The sequence below is a fragment of the Larimichthys crocea genome, chromosome II, assembly GCF_000972845.2.
Source record: "Larimichthys crocea isolate SSNF chromosome II, L_crocea_2.0, whole genome shotgun sequence".
NCBI lineage: Eukaryota > Metazoa > Chordata > Actinopteri > Sciaenidae > Larimichthys > Larimichthys crocea.
The window spans coordinates 5,515,870-5,537,669 of NC_040012.1; the positions used below are offsets into that span (position 1 = coordinate 5,515,870).

Sequence of the window (21,800 nt, forward strand, 5' to 3'; positions counted from 1 at the left end):
AAACATTTACAGCCGTTTGAGGTGTTCTGTTTTTCGGATGTGACGGATTGGGTTAACGGCGCGTGCGTGAACATCGCATGGACGCATCCTAAGGCCCAGGAGGCACAAAAACACACGTGACCCCCGGCGAATACAGAACAACGCGGATACTCTCTGAAGACGGGCTGTCAAAAATATGTCCATGTTCAAGCCAAGCAGCGCCGTCAGCTGGTCAGCAGCACCCCTCTGATTATTCAACGTCCTTTGTCAACTGTTGTTGTTGTTGTTGTTAGAGCCGTCTCGTGTCAATCCCATGATGCCTGAAGTCTGTCAACAAATCAGAGGCAGAAACTTCTTGCCAATCAGAGTCAAGCAAGAGGGCGGGCGTCTGCACAGTGGAATAACATAGATTTACACGATGAATAATGAGCTCCACCGCACGCAGACGTGTCCGCTGGAGCCCCCAGATGTCAGGAAACGTTTGTAGGTTTAAATATGAATCAAATGTGACAAATAAGACGTTAAATATAATTAAAGGTTGAACAGGCCGGTCCACTCCTCCCACACCGAACAGAGTTGATTCTAACGGGATTCATGCGTGTATACCACATCGAGCTTTTTTGTGTTTGTTTCTTCTTTCTCTTCTCTTCCCCGTCTTGCTCGGTAACAATGAAAACGGGGCCGGCCGTTTGGAATAAGAGTCTTAGCCACACAAAAATCCATTGAGCACAAACAGGCTTTGGCCGTGAGCACATTCATGTCCTCCAGAGCTGTGGTTCGTGTTGCCAGTGAATGCGTCACCGCCACAGCTGACTTGGGTATTGGACCATGAACAAAGGCACTCTAAGAGACACACACAAACACACACACACACACACCACACACACACACACCTACTGTTCTCTTACTTGAAAGACTTTATTTATTTCCATAACCTTAATCTAGTCTCTACATTGTCAAACCTTCGATTTGAAATTAAGGACAGTCCTCTTCACACACACACACCACACACACACACACACACACACACACACACACACACACACACACCCAGTTGTGTTTGCTCGATCAATCAAGGCTGTGATTAGATTGGCAGGAATTTGGAAACAATCTCCCCGTCCGAGCTTCTCACCTCGTTTCTGTTTTCTCTCCTCGTCCTGTCACAACAGATGTCATCAGTGAGAGCCGCCGTCCGTAGGAAAAAGATGCGGACGTGCTTTAACCCCCCAGGCATCGGCATGTCGTCTCACATTTTTGCCTCGCAATCTGGGCGTCCTTGTGTTCTGTCGTGGCTGCTGTTAAGTTTCCCAGATTAAGAGGGTAACTTCTGGCGGTGTAGTATTTGAAAAGACCAAAGCAGCCGGTGTACCTTGAGCGTCTTCCCCCCTGTGCCATACAGCTCCATTGTGGTCCCATAAATTGTCAATGAGTCACACCGTCGCTGACATGTTGACAGGCTCCTTCGGTACCAAACACACGGTGTAGCTTGCTTGATCACCGAGCAGTGAAGACGGGCACGCCACAGCCGAGTCGCTGTCACAGGTTCTCGTGGGTGAATGTTTCAGTTAAAATCTGATTTGAACACCCGGCACTGCACTTGATAGTAGAACCTTTTGCCGACTATTTAAATCGAGTAATTTTAGACAAAAGCTTATTTTCCTGAGATTTTTCCTGTTTCCTGTTGTTTTCCTCTCATTGTTTTCCTGTTTTGGATTTAGACATCCAGATTAAATTCCAAACTCCATTTCCTCTGTCATCCTAATTCTTGACTCTCTCGCTCTCGCTTCCGCAGCCCACTTTGTTACCCGACCGTCGGCCTCCAGACTCCGGGAGGTGTGGACGCAAACTTCGGCCAGCAACCCCTCGGTTCGACATCGAGGACGACATGCGCGAGTGGAGGACAAAGATCCAGGCCCAGATCGACCGCTGCCCCATCGGAGAGCGCGAGGGCGAGTGGCAGTCCATGATCCAGAAGTAATTTTAGATTTTAAGTCCAGTCACATTGTAGTTGTAGCAAAATGTGTCGTCTCATCTCATTGCGTTTTAAGTTTATGTCTGCTAAGCGGCGTTGAAGTTGTCATGGTTACAGGTTTTTCTTGTCCATCGCGGTTTAGCAGTAAAAAAATGTTCGTGACTTTATTCGGCCTCGTCGTTTAATCTCGATCGATTTATGATCTGCGGATTTCAGATTAACAAATCACGAATGTTTTCTGTGCTGAAAACATCATTCAGGTAATGCTATTATCCTAAATTATTCAAATCCAGTGAATTTTTTTTTAAAAGTTGGAAACTTCCAGGGGAATTAAGGAATTTATGGGAATTATTGGAATAACACAATGGACAGTTGATTCCCATAAATTCCAGATTTGGAAAATTCCCCAAATTCCCCATCTATAACTTGCCCATGAAAGATATGGAATTTACTGGAATCCCCCCCCCTTTCAACGCTATTCAACAAACAAATGATTTAGTTTGTTCAGCTGCTCAGATGTGAAAGAACTTCTTCATTCTGAACTGTTGATGAATGTGTCCCAATCTAGCGATGGCGAGCAGCATGGACGGGGGGTGGGGGGGGGGGGGGGAGTCAGCGTGCCTGCCTGTTAGTGCGACGGAGTCGCAGCTGAATGAATCTCGACGTAGATTTGGGCTGGAGGGACTGCTTTATAAACGAGGAGCGTATGACGTGAAATTCCACAACATGCAGCTCAGCGCTGAGTGAAACTTTTCACGTCAGTCGTCTGGTGTTTGCTTTGACAAAAGTTTAACACAGAAACACTGAATAATTTAAGATCTGAGTTCATCAGTCGACCTCAGTCTGAGCTGACGGTGGTTGCTGTATTTGTTAGTATTGATTTATTATTAAAAGATATCTGTAGGGGAGGTGACGTGTTGAGTATCGAGGCCCCATGGATCACTTCCCCCATCAGGGAGCAGGAGCTGTGATCAAAGTAAAAGCGTTGGGACTCTTTTCTCTTCATGCCATGCCCCTGGGATTAGTCTCCGTTGCTTATGATTACTTGTCCTGAATGGATTTAATCTCCATTTGATGGTGGATTTGGGTCCGAGGGTGGGTGGAGAAAGACCGTTGCCTTTTTTTTTATCCGGGAAAACAGAAGTTTTTAAGCTACTCAAGGGATGGATGGGGAAGCGCTGATGACTTTGTTAGAGTCACCAGGGACGAAGCCTCTGATCACAGATCTGTCTCTGCAAACACTGCTGCAGCTTTTAGAACGGAGAGTGGAGAGATCCAACAATCGCCAACGTTCGGCTTGAAATATAAAACCTTAATTGATTCATGTTCAACACTGACGCACAAATCTAGGAACTTTGTCCGGTTACTGAATGAAGCGCTCTATCTGTTCAGCCTTTGCTCCGGCCGCTGTGCCAATCACTGAGTGGTGGTTTTTTGTTTTTTTGGTCTTGTCTCATCGGATGGTGGGCTTCCTACCTGTGCATCACAGCTATTGCGCCACGGCCGAAGCCTTTGCCAATCCACAGACCAGGCCGTGCACGAGGAGCTGGCCTCCATCAAAAACCGACAGAGTGAGTCTAAATAAAGCTGATGGTGCCAGGTTAAAATAGAGACCCGGTTGGAGTCGGACACCTTTTTTAATTGAAATCTGACATTCAAGATCATGCGTACGTATCCGCGCCACAGGTAATAGACTCCACGGTGATCTGCAGCGCACAATTAAGGATGAGATGTGTTAAAAGTTACAAATGAAAAACAGATTTAAGATTTTAGCAGGACAACATCACGACGGAAGAAACCTGTACGAGTGTTCTTGTTCTGTTTGCAGAGATCCAGAAGCTGGTGTTGTCAAGGTAAATGGGCGAGGCAATCGAGACCACCCAGCAGCTGTTACCCAACCTCCTGGAGAGAACCCAACCTTCTCTTCATGCTCAAGTAAAGCAAAGCTGCATTAAAAGGTTCCTCCCCATCGACTTGAACAAAAATCACATCTTCTTCCGTCCTCCCTCCCTCTCCCCTGTCCTCAGGGTGAACAGTTCATAAGATGTGAACGGGACGACAGCGAGGTGAGGTGGCCTGGAGGTCCAGCCCAAAGTCTCAGGAAGTTACCCGCTCCCCCCGGCCCTTCAGCAGCCCAGCCCACAAAGCCAGCAGCTCCCAGCCCTAACCTCCAGGTACGGTCCAGCTGTGCGTCTTCACATCTGGAGGCCTCACCTGAGTGTGAATATACTCCACGTTACATCCACTGAGAGTTTCATTCCTCTGCTGTTGTTTTTTTTTTTCCCGTAGGGTTCGACAGCAACTGCTGTAACGGTGTGACGTCTAATAAGAGCCACAGCTCCTCCCTCCAGTCACAAGCCCTGCCCCCCCGGGCTCTGGCTCCACCCTCCCAGGTCCTGACATTAGCCTCAACGGGAGCCGAGCCAGCCAGCCCATAACCAGGTACTGATGAGAAACCACAGCAGCACATCCTAGGGGGTTGGTACCACGTGACCAGACAGAGAAACTTATTTAAATTGATTTAAATTTACAACCGACTCCCACAGGTGATGTGAAAGTGTAGCGGTAGGTGTCACACGAACGGGTGGGTGTGGTTACAGGGTGTGACAGGGAGTGCACTCCGCGCTTCTTGAATAGAGATATGTTGGGTAGGCAAGAAAAGCCGGCACATCGGCGACTTCCTGGTACACACCGACAGTCCTTCTCTCTGTCCCCGTCTCACGTCTCCTCAGAGCGATGTGGAGGGAAGAAGTTGACCACGTTTCACCAACGGAGTGACAATCGTCTCCCAAATGGTTTCTCAACGGCAAAGCTCCAAACACACCACGGGCCCGACGACTGTGACGGCGACATGGGTGGGTAGCTGGTTGCCTTTTTTAGTGCTGTTTAAGAATTTGGTGAGGCGACTGGAGTATTTGTTCCGTGTGAAAGAAGCGACTCCCTAGGTGTAAACGTCCTTACATTCAGCCTACATTAAAAAAACATTTCTCCCCGTCTCTCTCGGCGAACGCCGCCGGCTCTGCAGAGGGTGGAGTCCGCTCAGTCCAAGAGGAGCTGTGCGGCGGAGCAGGGGGCATCGAGAGGAGTGATCATGTTCGGCAGGGAGCTTACCAGAGCAGAGCGAACACCTCCGCACTTTACAAATCAGGTGGCACGCTCCCACGAATGTGTCCAGGACTCGCCTTCCTCGCGTTCATCGACATCCGAGTTTTCCAGCCTTGAATCTATTTCACGGACGTAAACATTCTGACTGCAGCGGACATCAAACACTGGTTTCTATAAAAAGCCTCTCGTGCTACAGCTCTGATTAATCGGAAAACTAAATGTGGGTACTTACTGGTAGGTCTGTGAAGGCGATCCTGCAGAGAGAAGAGAGACAGTGTCAGGATGAGGGAGAATAGTCTTGGTACAGAGTAATCTGATTACTATCATCTTTCTGCAGGAACGGATTTGTTAATGTCGTGTAAACGAGAAAGATCATTTCTGCTTCACGTGGCTCGATTAAACCGAAGTTGAAGGTTGAGGAATAAAGAAAAGATCGTGACGAGGACGAATAAATCAACCTCAACGTCAGTCCGATGAGGAAACTGACGGCAGACCAGCTTATGTAAATCAGGCTCAGCAGTAACAGGTTAGTGCGGCGCATGTAAACAAATTATCTCGTTCCTGTGCACGTCCTGAACCCTTTCTAGTCTGGATTTATTCTTTTGAAGCACCTTGAAAAATATTAAAAGTCCACCTGCAAACACATTAGCATGTTTTTTTTGTTTTTTTTTTAAAAAGGGCTTTCGGTGAAATGTTTCTTTTGTTTCAGCCGGCTGCAGGAAGTGTGAGTTTGACTGACAGCAGGCTGAGGGAGAAGTAAACGACTTTCAGTGTAGCTGCGAGCTGGACAGACAGCGGCGCATCTAAAACGGACCGAAGCGTAATTGCAGGTGAGTCTACGGCGCGTTTAATGTGCTGCAGCGGCTCGGCTCAGCGCTGCTCGAGGTTCAGTCAACTTTTTTTAAAAAGAGTAAAACACACAACTAAAGTTGTTACTATAAAAAGTTGTTTTACACCACAGCAATTAACGCACTCTTTATTAATGAAGAGCCTACGTGCATGCTGCCGCCGCCATGTGGGCGGTCCGCCTCTGACGCCGCCTCAGTGCCACGCTCTTAACCTGCATAACTTTAAGCCTTAATATAATGTGAACAGGTGAGTTTTATAAATTCACCCTCAGTACAGTTGTTCATGAACGGGAAATTAGCTACAGAGACCAAAACTGTTTTTTGTACCAGGCTGTAAACATGTTTATTTCTGCTGTGAAGTTGGACATTTGGACATGGGGACTATGGAGACTGACTCACCTTCTGGAGCCATCTCAGGTGGACGTTAGAGGAACTGCAGGTTTTGGACACTTTCACAATAGTTTCACAGCCACAGGTTGTCCCTTGATTTAACACAGATATTTTAAAGATATCGCAAAATTAGGAAAGATTCGTGGATGAAACACCAGATTATATATTAAGCCGTTTACAAACCCGGCTGCTTAGACTGGATTTGATTGGCTGTATGAAAACAAGTTCTCCATCAAGTCCACAGCTTGCTGTGAATTATTGCAAAGATCGGTGGCACCAACATGAAACTAAATAATATAAAACACAAGTGACCGCTGCCTTTGAACACACCTTCACACGGGTTAACACACACACAGACTCTTACCAGGCTGTGGCCGTTCTTTGTGTGAAGCGGTGTTGTTGATGAGTTAACCAGCAGCCAATCACGTCGCCCTCGTAAACGTGGGTCCGTAGGGTTGCCCGGTGCCAGACGAGCAGAGGGTGGCCGTCGTCTCCGTGGTAACCGTATGAGTGCTTGTCCCAACCTGAGGGAATGTGAAGTGTCAGAGTAAGGAGCGCTGAGCAGGCGCGAAAAGTGTGATGACACAACAGATGGCTCATGCTAAGACTACATGGCCGCACCCACCGAACAGACACACACACAGACACACACACAGACACACAGACACACACGCACACACACACACACAGACACACACACAGACACACACACACACAGACACACACACAGACACACACACACAGACACACACACAGCAAACCGACTCCAAGTCAGAAAATCCGGCTTTGGGTTTTAGATTCTTCGCCGGTCGTGTTTTGGTAACAGAAACCTGCAACAGGACGCCGTGGCTCATGAGGGCTGTTGAAGCAGAAACCTGTAGGAGTTCGACGCCTTGCTCAGGGACACTTCAGCGCGGCAGGATGGGCGCTCCGGGAACGGAGCCTGAGAAATCAGCTGGTTTTTACTACGACTCGCAGAGAGCTGCGAGTGCTCGATGAATTACAAGAATTTTTAGCATTTTGACCTCAGTTTTCTTCTTTGGCTGTCGATTTAAAGACCAGCACGTTTGGTTTTATTCTTCACTGAATCCAAAGTAAATTCGACTTCTTGTGAGCACAAAATAAAACTATTCCGATTGTTAGTAACAAGACTGGACTGAGTGACAGGACGCTGTGAGTCAGCTGCAGAGGTAATCCTGCCATCACGGGGAGCGAGCAGAGTCTGGCATCACTTCCTCGCAATTAGTGAATTTTCATTAGCATCTATCCATCAGCTGGGACTCTGCAGTTTGCTCTGGGCCTCCGGTTATCTTTGTGCTGGGCGGGTCCGGTTCTCAGAGCAGTGACGGGGTGTCGAGGCTCCTGTTTGGCCTGATAACCGACACATCTACTTATTATATCAGCAACTTCACGGCGTCAGGACAGGCTAGCTGTTTCCAGTCTTTACATAAATATATTTCCCAAAGTGTCGACGCTTTGTGCACAAATACTAGTCCGGCTTATTTCATAAAAGACATCATCAGGAACGACCTGGACCACCTTGCTGTCCGAGCTGCCGACTGACAGGCGACGCTGATCCCTAAAAGCTTAAAACATCCTCTGCAACGCCACGTCATCGCTGACATAACGTTCACGTCACAAAGTTAATCCAGCCAGCAGTGGGAACACAGAACAAAAACAAAAACAAATCAAGTATGAAGTTAAAGCACAAAAATCAAACCGGCATGGGAGCAAGTTTCATTCACGGCGTCGTCCAGCAGGAAGAGATCGTCCAGATTTCCTATTTCAGCCGCGTCCCAACACGTTTACTGACGTTTTAAGCTGATGACGTAACAAACTAGTTAAAGTTATACCCGGGTGTGTAACCCGTGAAACCTTTCAGACTAGTCTGCAAATCTAAACTTCCGTTAAGGTAAATTAATCGTCTAGTTCAACATTTATGGTTCAAGTTCCCAAAGGTGCAGTATGCTGAGCAGTGTTTCCTCAGGTGTACGTATCAGGTAAAGTGATGTATCAAACTCATCGAAATGAACAGTCGCTCTCGCTCAGTCACACCCACACCCGGTGCATCCAAGGCCGATCTCTTAGCAGACAATAAGTTCACAGACAGAACGACGCCCACACAAACGCACAACAGGAAAGATCTCTGCTGTAATATACAGACGGTGACGCAGACTCTTCTACCACACCCAAACAGTGAGACGAAACAAACGCACACCAAGTGTCATCTTACCAGGGAGTCTGTTCATGTTCACACCCTGAGCTGAGAGGCCGATGCCCATGTACCTGTGGAGCACAGAGAGAGTTCATTTGGACAGGTGAAGAAGAGACGGGACAGTCAGAGACCGGGACATCAAACTCATCAACAGGTGGCTTGTTTGAGCAACCAGGTGTAATTCAGCCCACCTCATGATGCACGTCTCTGCTGACTTTATAGATTAGCCGGGAGGAGAACATAGCGGCGGGCAGAGCGATGTATACGCCGTTCATACTTTATGTAACACATCAGCAACAAGTGCAGAAAAAACTAAACCCCTGAAATGTTCTGAAATAATCTGTAAGTGCACGACCCAAATAAAGTGTCATCAAATGTTTTAATATTTAATTAAAGTGAATAAAGTACAGGGACATCTGTTGGACAATCAAAGTTGTCGAGGGTCGATTGGCTGCAAACGTCCAGTGAAGTCATGTGACCGGTTAATTGAGCCTTTAGACGACTGAAGTCTTGATTCAGGATTACGGATCGCCCTGTGGCCCCGTGAAGGATTTTAATCATGCTTCCACCTCGTTAGACTTTTCTGTGTGATGTGAAAATACGACGTGTGTGTTGAGTAAACTCGACTAATGACTCCATCATAATGCATAACCAGACGCTTCGTAATGATTTACAGTTTATGGTCCTTCAGAATAAAATCAGCATTCATACAGGAGTGCCCAGACTAATTAAATACCGCCAAGACCGCGCGCGCATTTAGATTAGATATTGATAACGGTGCAGCGTGATCAAAGAGGAGTGAAAACAAAAACTTCTTACAGGAGATAAACTAAACTGAACTATTACACAGACGTACGGCTGTGATGTCAACAAGCAGCTACACTGAGGGCCACACTGCTGCAGGGTTACACAGCATATAAATCCAGATTAGACTAGTCCATTGTTACCAAATTAAGCTCTGAGCAGCTCATGTGAAGAAAGGTATGACGAGCAGCGCACAGGCTTCTTATTATGCTCATGAGTTTGTAAACCATGAAATGAATTAACAATATTTGAAAGTTCACAAACCAAAACACGCTGAAGAAAAGTTTTTGTATGTTAAAAACATTAAAACCTCACTGGGCTGATCTAAATATCAGCGGAGACGCGGCTGAATGACGCCTGGTTGCTCAAACAAGCCACCTCTAACCACACCTACCTGTCAGTCAAAGCGTCCCCGCTCTTAACCCTGCATAACTTTAAGCCTTAATATAATGTGAACAGGTGAGTTGTATATAAATTCACCCTCAGTACAGTTGTCATGAACGGGGAAATTAGCTACAGAGACCAAAACTGTTTTTTGTACCAGGCTGTAAACATGTTTATTTCTGCTGTGAAGTTGGACATTTGGACATGGGGACTTATGGAGACTGACTCACTTCTGGAGCCAGCCTCAGGTGGACGTTAGAGGAACACTGGCTTCATTTCTCAGCCGCTTTCAGGTGGCCGCTAAAAACTCTAAAACTAAATATAAATGTTGTAAGTGGAGCGCTGTGGTCTTTGGTCTTTGGTCTGTGTCCTTACCCATCTCGGCCTTTGCTGATGATCTTCACCTCAAAGTAGTAGACCCCGCAGGCTGCTGGGATAGGGTGGGTGGCCCGCACAGACGCTGCATCTTTCGGGGTTTTTCCATGACCTTCAGGAGGAAGCAAAGACACAGACGCAGTGTGAGCAAATACACAAAGATAAACTGGATTAATTAAAAGGTTTCATGTTTCATTCAGATGCAGATTTTTAGCACGAGTGGCTGCAGAGAGGATTAAACCCACAACCCTTAGGTTAACGTTAAACATACTCCCTGAGTCATCGTCAAATAAAGCTGCAACAGTTAATTGATTAGTGGTTCACTGTGAAATGAATAAACCATTTTGATAATCTCATGCGAGTGCTTGCTGGTTTCTTTGGTCGTCTTTGTGAGGACAATTAATCCAGAAAAGAGTAGACACATTAATTGCTAATAAAACGGATTGTATTGTCACAGTGGATCAGGAGACAGGTGAGGCTGCTGCAGGTTTTACAGCATGCTGCGGTGCGACAGAAAACAGCCTGAGGGGAAATTAGTCATTGTTCCAGTTTGTCTTCAGGTACATTTATATTCGTAGTACTTTCTTTGGGTCCAATTGTGTATTTTAGGTTCTAGACATTATTTCCTGTTTGGTTTTTAAAAGTGAAATAAAACAAAAACAGACGTTCGGCTTTCGAAGAGAGGGAAAGTCCTGTGTTTGGTATTCCAACACAAAGGATGCCGTTTTACTAGAGGACATTTTTCTGAGTCGCCTTGAGGTGTCAGAGGTTGTAAAAACGATTAGCATAACATCTCTGGAGCTCCTGCGTAGCAGCTCATCCAGTTAGTCTGCAAAGTTTACGTTAACTCGAGCAGCGACAGAGGGGTCAGATATGTTTACTCTGTCAGGTGTGGTGTGAATGTCACGAAAACACTGAGTACATGTGAGTATAGCACTGATATCTCAACGTGATCTCAGTCTGTCAGTTTGTTCTGTGGAAAATAAGATTTAAGATAAGTTCACTCAGAAGTTGGAAAAGATCAACAACAAGCGACAGCATCAGAAACGAGATATGTTTGTGATTATGAAAATGAATGTTTGTTGTTTAATACCGTGCAGGCCATGTGACAGACGTGGAGGTTAGTCTACAATTTAATTCTCAACTCAGGGATTTAAGAGAAACGTTCGGATACCTGAAACCTAAATTATTATTATTAGATCTAAATTATTATGACACAAATCATGTTCAAGCAGATTCTCAACCTTGAAAATCAATAACAGGTAAAAACAAAAAACATTTTTCAAACTTTGAACCCTGTCAGCTGCAATATTGGTCAAAAAAGATATTTTCCAGTTTAACGGTTTAAATGAAAGACTTCGCCATCCATCAGGACTTTAAGAAGATGCTTCACTTTGTGATCTGGATGATATCGTTTAGGAAAACCCAGAATTCCTTCAAATCTATAAAATAAGAAGAGTTGACGCACACAGACAAACAACTTTTACCTCCAGCTTAAATTTGTTCTTCTGACAAAAACAGACGACGGGCGACGCCGTTCAGGTGAGGTAAACTCAACAACACGATCACACACAGAGGCTGCTGGTGCATTATTATTATTTCATACATTGATAAACTCCCTTCAGAAACGCATCCACCCGACGGAGAAACCAAGAAAGCATCGAACCCTCACTTTGAACCAGCAGGCGTTTGACATTTCTGCTTAATTAAAGATTAGACGATGATTGAGCAGCATTGAAAATATCTGAAGATTCATTTTGTGTCTCAAACTCGAAGCTGGGATTAACAGATGCTGTTAGCACGTGTTGTTTAATCTGAAATGTTCAGAATAATCCTTATTCCTGCTCTCCCCTCGCTTTAATGACACGCTGTTTGTTCCAAGATATTACACAGTTTATTCACCTTCTGTGGAAATATGAACTATGTCACTGCGTTCAACCTGCAGATGATCACTCTATATTACAAACAGCCAACGACTGATGTGATTCAATTATATTTATTTAATTATTTAATAATCTGCTGATAATTTTGTCGAATTGTTTGGTCAAGAAAATGTTTGTCACAATTTACCAAAGCACAGCTGTGACCGACACTCCTAAACCCAAAGTTATACAGGTCATCATTATTATTATTATTATTATTATTATTATTATTATTATTATTATTGAAGAGTAGAAAAACCAGCAAACATTTGCAGTATTTCAATGATGTGAGTGAGTCATGTTTTATTAAATTAGGTGCAGATTAGTCAATTAATCATTTCAGCTCTCTCCTTATTATTAAATTATAACAGGCCTCGGTTTTTGGTCGCGAGTTATATTTAGATTATCTAAAAATAATAAAAAGATCCTGTTAGGCAATCATAGACGTGATAACAGATTCAGAGACGTGATTTTGGTCAATACATCTCAGACGTCTGACATGACAAAGCCTGGTTAATAATGTATAGCATGGTGTCTTCGAAGGGACAGATACAGGAAATCTTTCCATGCCATCACACTGTATAATAAAACTCAGGTCATAATTTACTGTCACTGCACATTTCTCCTTTCTTACTTTGCACCAAATCAACACGGCCAATTTGCTGTATATACTTTTGTACAATATATTTTATTTACCATTGCTATTTTGATATTTCATTATGTATAGTTTGTTCTTTATATTTTTATGTTGTCAATCTTCACTGTGTGAAACGCTGCTGCTGCTGCACCAGCTTGGGATAAATAAAGTCTATGTATCTAGTAGGGATGTGCGATATATCGTCAAAAACATTCCCCATGGTAAGAATATGTCATCCCACGATAAAAACGATAAATCCCCATTGATGACGTATGTATGTGCGTGACACACTCGCAGCCCAACGCGCATATTAACAAATGGCAGAAGGCGGAGCAGATATGTCGGGCAGCGAGGAGCTCTTTCCTCACGGCGAGGAGCTCTTTCCTCACGGCGAGGAGCTCTTTCCTCACGGCGAGGAGAAAGAGGAGCTCTTTCCTCACGGTGAGGAGAAAGAGGAGCTCTTTCCTCACGGCGAGGAGCCCTTTCCTCACGGCGAGGAGCTCTTTCCTCACGGCGAGGAGCTCTTTCCTCACGGCCAGGAGCTCTTTCCTCACGCTCCGGCCACCAATCCACAAACAGCCTGAAATGTCTCTGAAGCAGAGACTATCCAGGTGGATTCACGGACTAAACTCTGATCATCTACCTGTGTGTGTTCTCACTTTGTTTATTTCATGTACACAGCTTCTAAATCTGAGTCCGACTCGCAATTTACACCGCAAAATATAATGACACGAAATCTGATTTGTGTTCGACGATTAGAGAGACAGACAGAGAAGAATAAATATAATAAAGTTATTTCCTGATTGTTTCACAGCGGTTACATTCAGCCTTTATTATTTTGGTGATAGATTTATGGTCAAAAAGATTAGACTGAATTGGTGTTTATTTATCGTCGTTTTTATCGTTACCGTGATAAATACCAGAAATTATCGGGATACATTTTTTAGTCCATATTGGTCATCCCTACTATCTATCTATCTATCTATCTATCTATCTATCTATCTATCTATCCATCCATCCGTCTTCAGTTGATCACAGCTGCACACACAGTGTTCAGAGTGTTTCACGTAAAAGTTTGCAGCGTTTTTGAACGTTAAAGTTGCAAAATGCATACCTGCTTTAAAAAAAATAAATAAAAAAAGGGATTCAGGTGAATTTGTTCAGAACATCCTAGTTGTAACAAGAGTGTGTGTGTGTGTGTGTGTGTGTGTGTGTGTGTGTGTGTGTGTCCGGTCAGACCCAGAACAGTACAAGAACACACCCAGGAAGCACAGTTACACCTTTTTTCCTCTTGTAGGCCTGCACCAAAAAAAAAATCTTTGCTTAGCAACTAGTCAACCTGAATGTCAGACAAGACACCTGATATTGAACCTTGATCACCTCCTGTCCTGTCATCCATCACCACCTGGTCACCTGTGCACAGATTAAAGCTCGTGTGTCATTTAATAACGCCACATTAGCATTAGAGGAGGAAGGTGCTGCCTCTGTTTGCCTCACGTCAAACGGCCTGGATGTGACATTTATTCGTTAATATTTCGGTTTCCTGGCAGATCGTCCTCTTCATCACGCTGACAAACTGCTCGTGGGTCAGTTTGTTGGCTGTGCTCGAGGTTTTGCAAGATGTCCTCTCTTGTCTTGTTGTTGATGATGATGAAGCTACTTAGCCTACTTTGTTTTTAGCTTGCGCTAAGCTACAGAAGCTAAGCTAAATGGGCTAAGTGTGTGTGTACCTTTGTAGTGCACACGGAGGTTGTTCTGAGACAGCCCGATGTAGCTGAACTTGTCCTTCGGGCTCCAGGAGCGTGGCAGCGGGGTCTCGCTCTCGTTGACGGCCGGGTAGAGCCTCCGGAGCCGCTGGTTGAGCTCCTTCTCCTGCTCGTTCAAAGCCGAGTCTCCGTGGACGACAACCGACATCAGAAACCCGCAACCCGACGACTGTCCCGACATGGCAACGACACGAGTGTTTTTTAAAAGTCAGTCTCGGCTCGTGTCGAGTTTGTTTTTGTTTTTTAAAAAAAACAGAGTTTAGCTTAGCGAAGCTAGCCAGAGCTGGCTAGCCCGAGCGGAGCTAACCTGGCTACAACCGACGTTCAGACGCGAGCCGCCGGAAAATGGCTCGGGTTGAACATTAGCCGACACGAAAAGACACGGATAGAGACACCGTGAGAGCAGCTGTCCGCCGCGCACAGGCTGAGGGAAGTGATTCAGAGACGGGAAGGTCGTTGTCAGGCGCACGGTGACGGTAACTAACGGCTGACACGGAGCATAACGAGCTCAGCTAGCCTCGGTCTTTTGTTTGTTGTCGGAGCGTTATCCGCTCATCTGATTGGCTGAGAGCGGCCCCACTCACTTCCTATGGGAATGTGAAATACATGCAGTGTGTGTGTGTGTGTGTGTGTGTGTGTGTGTGTGCGTGTGTGTGTGTGTGTGTTAAAACAGGACAAGGACTAACCCCTCACTGGGTTTACAAGGTAGACACAGTCAGTGAGTCACCAGCATCATCAGTATTCTACATACATCACACATTCTTAAGTACTATTGTTGTTGTTGTTGTTGTTGTCATACAACATATAGTATCATCTACTTGACCTGCAACAGTAATATACAGTATGATGTTTTCTTCCAGTGGAGAAAACATAACAAATGCCCTCTAGGGTGTTCTTCCAGTGGAGAAAACCTATGAAATGATGTCTTGGGCATGCTTCCAGTGGAGAAAACATAATAAAGTCCCCAATAGGGTGCCCTACCAGTGGAGAAAACATAACAAATGCCCTCTAGGGTGTCCTACCAGTGGAGAAAACATAATAAAGTACCCAATAGGGTATCCTACCAGTGGAGAAAATATGATATATTGCCCTCTGGGTTGCCCTTCGAGTGGAGAAAACATAACAAATACCCTCTAGGGTGGCCTTTCAGGTAAAAAAGACTTGATGAAATTACGTATTGGGTGCCATACCAGTGAAGAAAACGTGATATAGTGCCCCTTCCGGGGAGAAAACCTAATAAAAATGACATTGATTGCATTTCCAGTAGAGAAAACATCATAAAGTGCTCTCTAGAGTGCCCTTCCAGTGGAGAAAACTTAATAAAGTGCCCTATGGTGCCCTGCCAGTGGGGAAATATAATATAGTCCCTTCTTGGGTGTGCTTCCAGTGGAGAAAACATAAAAAAGTACCCTAGGGTGCCCTACCAGTGGAGAAAGCATGATATAGTGCCCTCTAGTGGTGACCTTCTAGTGGAGAAAACATGATATAACGCCCTTCCCGGGGAGAAAACCTAATAAAAATGACCTCTTGGGTGCAGTTCCAGTGGAGAAAACACCATAAAGTTCTAGGGTGTTCTTCCAGTGGAGAAAACATGATATAGTGCTCTTCCAGTGGAGAAAACATAATAAGAAATTACGTCTCGGGTGTCCTTCCAGTGGAGAAAACATAATAAAGTGCCCTATGGTGCCCTACCAGTAAAACACTTGATGAAATTACGTATTGGGTGCCCTTACAGTGGAGAAAACATACTAAAGTACCCAATAGGGTGCCATTCCAGTCGAGAAAACATAATGAAGTGCCCAATAGGGTGTCCTACCAGTGGAGAAAACATGATAAAATGACCTCTTGGGTGCATTTCCAGTGGAGAAAACATCATAAAGTGCTCTCTAGAGTGTTCTTCCAGTGGAGAAAACTTATGAAATTACATCTTGGGTGCCCTTTCAGTGGAGAAAACATAACAAAGTGCCCTAGGGTGCCCTACTAGTGGAGAAAACATGATATATTGCCCTCTGTGTTGCCCTTCCAGTGGAGAAAACATAACGAATGCCCTCTAGGGTGGCCTTCCAGGTGCAAAAAACATGATATTGTGCCCTGCCAGTGGAGAAAGCTTGATGAAATTACGTCTTGGGTGCCCTTCCAGTAGATAAAACATAATAAAGGTAGGGCCTAGGGTGCCCTACCAGTGGAGAAAGCATGATATAGTGCCCTCTAGTGGTGACCTTCTAGTGGAGAAAACATGATATAGTGCCCTTCCTGAGGAGAAAACCTGATAAAAAAAATTACCTCTTGGGTGGATTTCCAGTGGAGAAAACGTCACAAAGTGCTCTCTGGGGTGCCCTTTTAGTGGAGAAAACATATTATAGTGCTCTCTAGTCGTACCTTTCCAGTGGAGAAAACACAACGCAGTGCCATAGACCACCCTACATGCTAAAAAATTAGTTTATATTAAAGAGGTGTAGTAGTTACTTGGATACGTAGATACTAGCCACATCATAAAAACAGTTTTAGTCTAAAGCAGGGACTAGAACTGTTTCACCATGAATGCATCATGACTTTCGGTGTGTTGGTGTCCCACTGCATACAGCTGGTTTTCATCCACCATTCACACAAACTGAAACTATGGCCTTTGTGACCCCTGATGGTCTGGCTTTGGGGCAGTTGTTAATCCGGCCTTGCTCATTAGGCAAAACACAGAAAAAAACAGCATGTTTTATCATGTTGTTTGTTTCCAGAAGTTCTGATCCGAATTATGTGCAGGCTGAACAGTCTTGTGTTGTTGTTTTTTTCTTTTTTGCGGCCTGTGAAAGTCCCTCACACCAACATGTGGGAATGCTCATTGCATCACTATAAAGGAATCTGAAATGATGTTACACTCCCTGTAGGGAAGCACTTGCACAGATTCAGAGTCTCCTGGAAAACACTAATGGTTGAAGTCCTGGACTGTATATCACCAGCAAAGACATGTGTTGTTGAAGGAGAACAGGGACAAACTGTTCTGGAACAGATCCTCAATGTTTGCTTTATATCCTACTTGGATGACAGGTCTGGTGCTGTTTAACAGCACCATGACAGTGATGGAACAAATATTTAAAAATAACAACCTAATATTACTGCAGTACAAGTGAAAGACCTGGATTAAAAACGAGGAACTAAATGGTGAAAAGTACTCAAGTACTGCAGTTAAGTACAGATTTGAGGTAGTTGCACTTTACTTGAGTATTTCTATTTTGTGCACCTTTATACTTACCTAACTACATCTATATCTATACAACTACATTTATTTGACAGTTACATATTTACTTTTCAACATAGTTCCTCTTCAAACATAACAATCTTATAATTACAGGGGCTATTTTCTTGTAGTACTTTTACCTTTTAGTACAGTTTGTTTGTAGTTTGTCTATCTACAGAACATGGTATGGTATGGCTTGGAACAGCCTTTTATATGTACAGACGCAGGCGCAGATCATCTTTCATGGAGTCCACCATGTTGAACCGCCATGTTTCTACAGTAGCCTGGAATGGGCAAACTAAACTACTACTACTGGCTTTAGATAGGACACACTAGGAAGGAGAAGGTGAGACGACGGCAACTTCTAATTGACTATTTTTATGTTCATATGTTCATACTTTTACTCAATAGCTTTTTTTTAATGTACACTTAAGTACTCAGGTATTTGCGTTTCGATTTATATGTTACTCTGGCATAGTTTTTACTGGCATAGTTTTTACTGCTACACAAATCTAGAAAATTAGAAGTGAAAGAAATTAAAAGAATAAAAGTCTGTAAAAATAAAAATAAAAAGACAATGACAGCGACTTTAAAGGTACCCTGTGGAGTTTCTGACCATCCAACAATGAAGCAATGTTTGTTTGTTTGCACAAGGCAGTACACATCCATGCCCCCAATTATTTTGCCAGTTAACAGTTATTTTGTGAGAAATGAAATGCATGTGTTGTAATGTGTTTGTTAAACCTCAAAGACAATGTGCTCTGAGAAACACTGAATGTAACCTGTTGTTTGTTGACAAGAAAACTCCACATGGCATCTTTAAGTTACACCTGAACATTCATGTAATATTGAGGCCAACATCTCATTCTGAAGTCTTTATTATTTCAGTTTGACTTGTACTTACATGGTGCATATTTCAACAGTCATTTGTGCCCAACAAAACAATTACTCACTAATACATACACAAAGCACAGAGAGCGAGAGAAACTGGGGGCGTCTTTTTTGCCCCAGACCCCACAAAGGGTTTTTGCAGACAGATTCAAGGAAGTCATAACAGCAGCACGACACTTTCATTTGAAATTCACTTTCTTTGTGTAAACACTCCTGTATCACCCTCTGACTCCACAATGTGAGAGAGTCAGAGCAGGATCATCAGCCATTCTGTGTCATCAGACCTTTTTCCTATCAAACACAGACTCAATGAAGACACTGGATATGAACTAGTCTGTGCAGGACGGCCCATGAAGAAGGGGGGAAGGGGAGGGACGAGCTGTCACAGCACCCTCTGGTGGGTCAGGCTCGACCACACAGCAGCGTAGACTGAACTGAGTGTGCTTTAATTAACTTTTAAGTTCTGATTGCACTTTTAGATTGTTAGAACTAAGAGCATTAATCATATCACACACACATCTAACACTGGCTAGAGACATATAAATAAAAGCTTTACAGTAGAAAAATGAAAGTTGTCCATTTGATTTAGACTTGAACATAACATGAAAACCCCCCAAAACAAAAATATATATTAATTGAGAAGTAATAATAATCTGCAAAGGCTGAATCTAATTGATTGTGTACAATGTTTGCCATAGGAGGCCACGAAGACGTGATCCCTCACTGGCTTCCCACCTCCTCACAACTAAGTTGTGTTTTCTTAAAATTTCTGACTCGTTTTTTAACGTGTGAATATAGTTTTACTTTTCCTGGGATCACCATGGCAATGCACATCAAGACAAGACCCCTCCACCCTACTGTTCATGCTGAACTTTCAGGACTTTGTTGCATTTATGGCTGTGACACAGTCTGAAACAGATTACATCCACAGGCGAAGAGACTGAGATTAGTAACACTTTAAATACCGTCAGGCTTCTCACTGCAACAGCAGGCTATTATTCATAATGTTTAGCGGATTCTACCAGAATTGTTTGAGCTAAATCTAAAACTTAGAGCTCTAATTGTTAATTAGTTGACTACGAAGCTGAACAAACCTCATTAACATAATAAAAACCCAAACCGTGGGCTCCGTTTGTAATGTGTACAGAATGTTCTTGCTCTCTTCTTCAATAAAAAAGTGTGTTTACATGGTCAGTTACACAGTAACATCTCCATTAGTGAATTCTAGAGATCCATTGTCAAGCATATTCAAAGCAAACCATTGCCCTTTCATCTGGTCCCCATTACGGTGGCATGCAGTCCCACAACTCATGGCAGATACACTGGCAGAATCCGTAGACCATGATCATGATGAGGCTGGCAGGAACCAGGCTCACCAGCAACACCCCGACAGTTGTCCTCTGCATGATGAGCAGGTAGACCCCCATGGGCAGCGAGCTGAAGTACAGCAGCCCCAGCAACCACACCAGAGCCCGGGCCGAGATCTGGCACAGCAGGGCTGCACAGTTCCACACCGTCCACCTCTGCGTGATGGACGCCATGGAGTCCAGGCTGGACGAGTGGTAGCCGAGGTTTGATGCATGAAAACCACGTGGCTGGTGGTGGTAGTCTTGGGTGGATGCAGGCACCGGTGGAGGCTCCATGATGGTAATAACCACAAAGTTAGGGGAGCCTCGGATGGAGGAATAGGCGGTGGAGGAAGAAGAAGCAGAGGAGGAATAGGAGGAAGGGGATGTCACAGATGCATTACTGCCCATCAGCGAGCCCAGGCGCCTGGGGCTGAGGAGCAGCTCTGTGGTCGCCTCTTGGTGGAAGTGGAGGTTCCTCTTATTCCTGCTTTTGAGGGCCAGCGCTGCCACCAGGTTGCAGTCATCTGGCAGGCTGGTCACCGCCTCCCCTGGCAGTCTGGTAATGTAGCGGCAGAACGGGCACACCGCAGCGTTGGGAGGCGACTCACCCAGGTCCAGGATCTTAGCAAGGCATTTGGCACACAGACGGTGGCAGCACTCGAGCACCTTTGGCCTGCGACTCCCTAGGTTGTATGCACAGTAGCAGATCTTACACTCCAGCTCCTCTATGCTCAGTAAATCCATGTGGCCACCACCACCACCACCACCTCCACCTCCACCTCCACCTCCACCATCCTCAGTGTTTTGCAGATCAATCATCATCCTCCCCCGCCACCAAGGCGTTTTCTTGCCTCGAGATCAACAGAAAAATCCAACCGAATGCTCAGGTCCAGGCTCAGCACCGAGGGGCTCGGCAAGTTTCCCATAGATGGAGACGGTGACAAAGGTCCACTCCACTGACTGCCTGGGGTTCATTGTGGTTCCTGCAGTGTGTGTGTGTGTGTGTGTGTGTGTGTGTGTGTGTGTGTGTGTGTGTGTGTGTGTGTGTGTGTGTGTGTGTGAAAGAGAGATTTGGGAGTTGATGTGGGAAGTCCCTCTCCAGTCCTGGCCTCTGGGGTTTCTCTGAGCAGTTAACGTAACGGTGCTTCGTTTGGGGCAAAAACAGCTTTTGATGGGCCGCAATGGAAAAAGGAGAGAGAGAAAGTGAGAGAGAGCAAGGGAGAGAGAGAGAGGGTGAGAGAGGGTGAGAGAGGGTGAGAGATAACTGTTAACACAGCATTAGAAGAGAACAAACAGAGGCGAAGGGACAACAAAGCAAAGCCTGTACAAACCAGGGCTGGAATTTTCGAGCCTGATCTTTTGTTGCTCAGTGAAATTCAGTCCAATTAGTAGCTCACACACACACACACACACACACACACACACACACACACACACACACACACACACACACACACACACGCACACATACAATGTGTGTGCATGTGCATAAAAAATGAATGTGTGTCTGCAAACTTGTACAGATTGTGTGTACAAGTGCTTGCAATAAATTAGTGTGTATCTGTGTCTGTCTTTGTATGTACGTGTGTGTGTGTGTGTGTGTGTGTGTGTGTGTGTGTGTGTGTGAGTTTGACTGTGAGTGAATGCATGCTTAAAAACATATGAATGACTCAGTGTGACAGTGTGTAACAGTGTGTGACAGTGTGTGACAGTGTGTGTGTGTGTGTCCTTCTCTGCACAGTATGAAGGTTTTTCTTCATAAAACAATTATGTCTGCAGCTAAATACATTTTATGATCCCTGCTTTCTTGTAATCTAGTTTACATTATGGGACTTCCATAGGTTGTTGCCTCCAGTTTCAGAGTGTAATCCCACTGTGGTAAATATGTTCAGATGTACTCGAGTATTTGTTCTGATTACAGCTGATATCAC

The 21,800-nt window shown here is 44.7% G+C and overlaps 2 protein-coding genes across 2 annotated transcripts in view; both read right to left on the reverse strand.

The window, feature by feature from the left end:
* ranbp9 (RAN binding protein 9) overlaps window positions 1-14,972 on the reverse strand; it is a 28,803-nt gene extending 13,831 nt beyond the window's left edge. Inside the window, 8 exon segments of the mRNA XM_027288688.1 lie at window position 6,171; window positions 6,659-6,699; window positions 6,702-6,728; window positions 6,731-6,774; window positions 6,776-6,818; window positions 8,528-8,580; window positions 10,073-10,184; window positions 14,362-14,972. Coding sequence (XP_027144489.1) covers window position 6,171; window positions 6,659-6,699; window positions 6,702-6,728; window positions 6,731-6,774; window positions 6,776-6,818; window positions 8,528-8,580; window positions 10,073-10,184; window positions 14,362-14,578 — 538 coding nt within the window. The 5' untranslated portion in view covers window positions 14,579-14,972.
* A 4,667-nt stretch (window positions 14,973-19,639) lies between these two features.
* On the reverse strand, window positions 19,640-20,613 carry rnf182 (ring finger protein 182). The gene has a single exon (XM_010753556.3). The coding sequence runs from the start codon at window positions 20,611-20,613 to the stop codon at window positions 19,804-19,806; it is 810 nt and encodes a 269-aa protein (XP_010751858.3). The 3' UTR covers window positions 19,640-19,803.
* Between the last annotated feature and the right edge of the window lie 1,187 nt (window positions 20,614-21,800).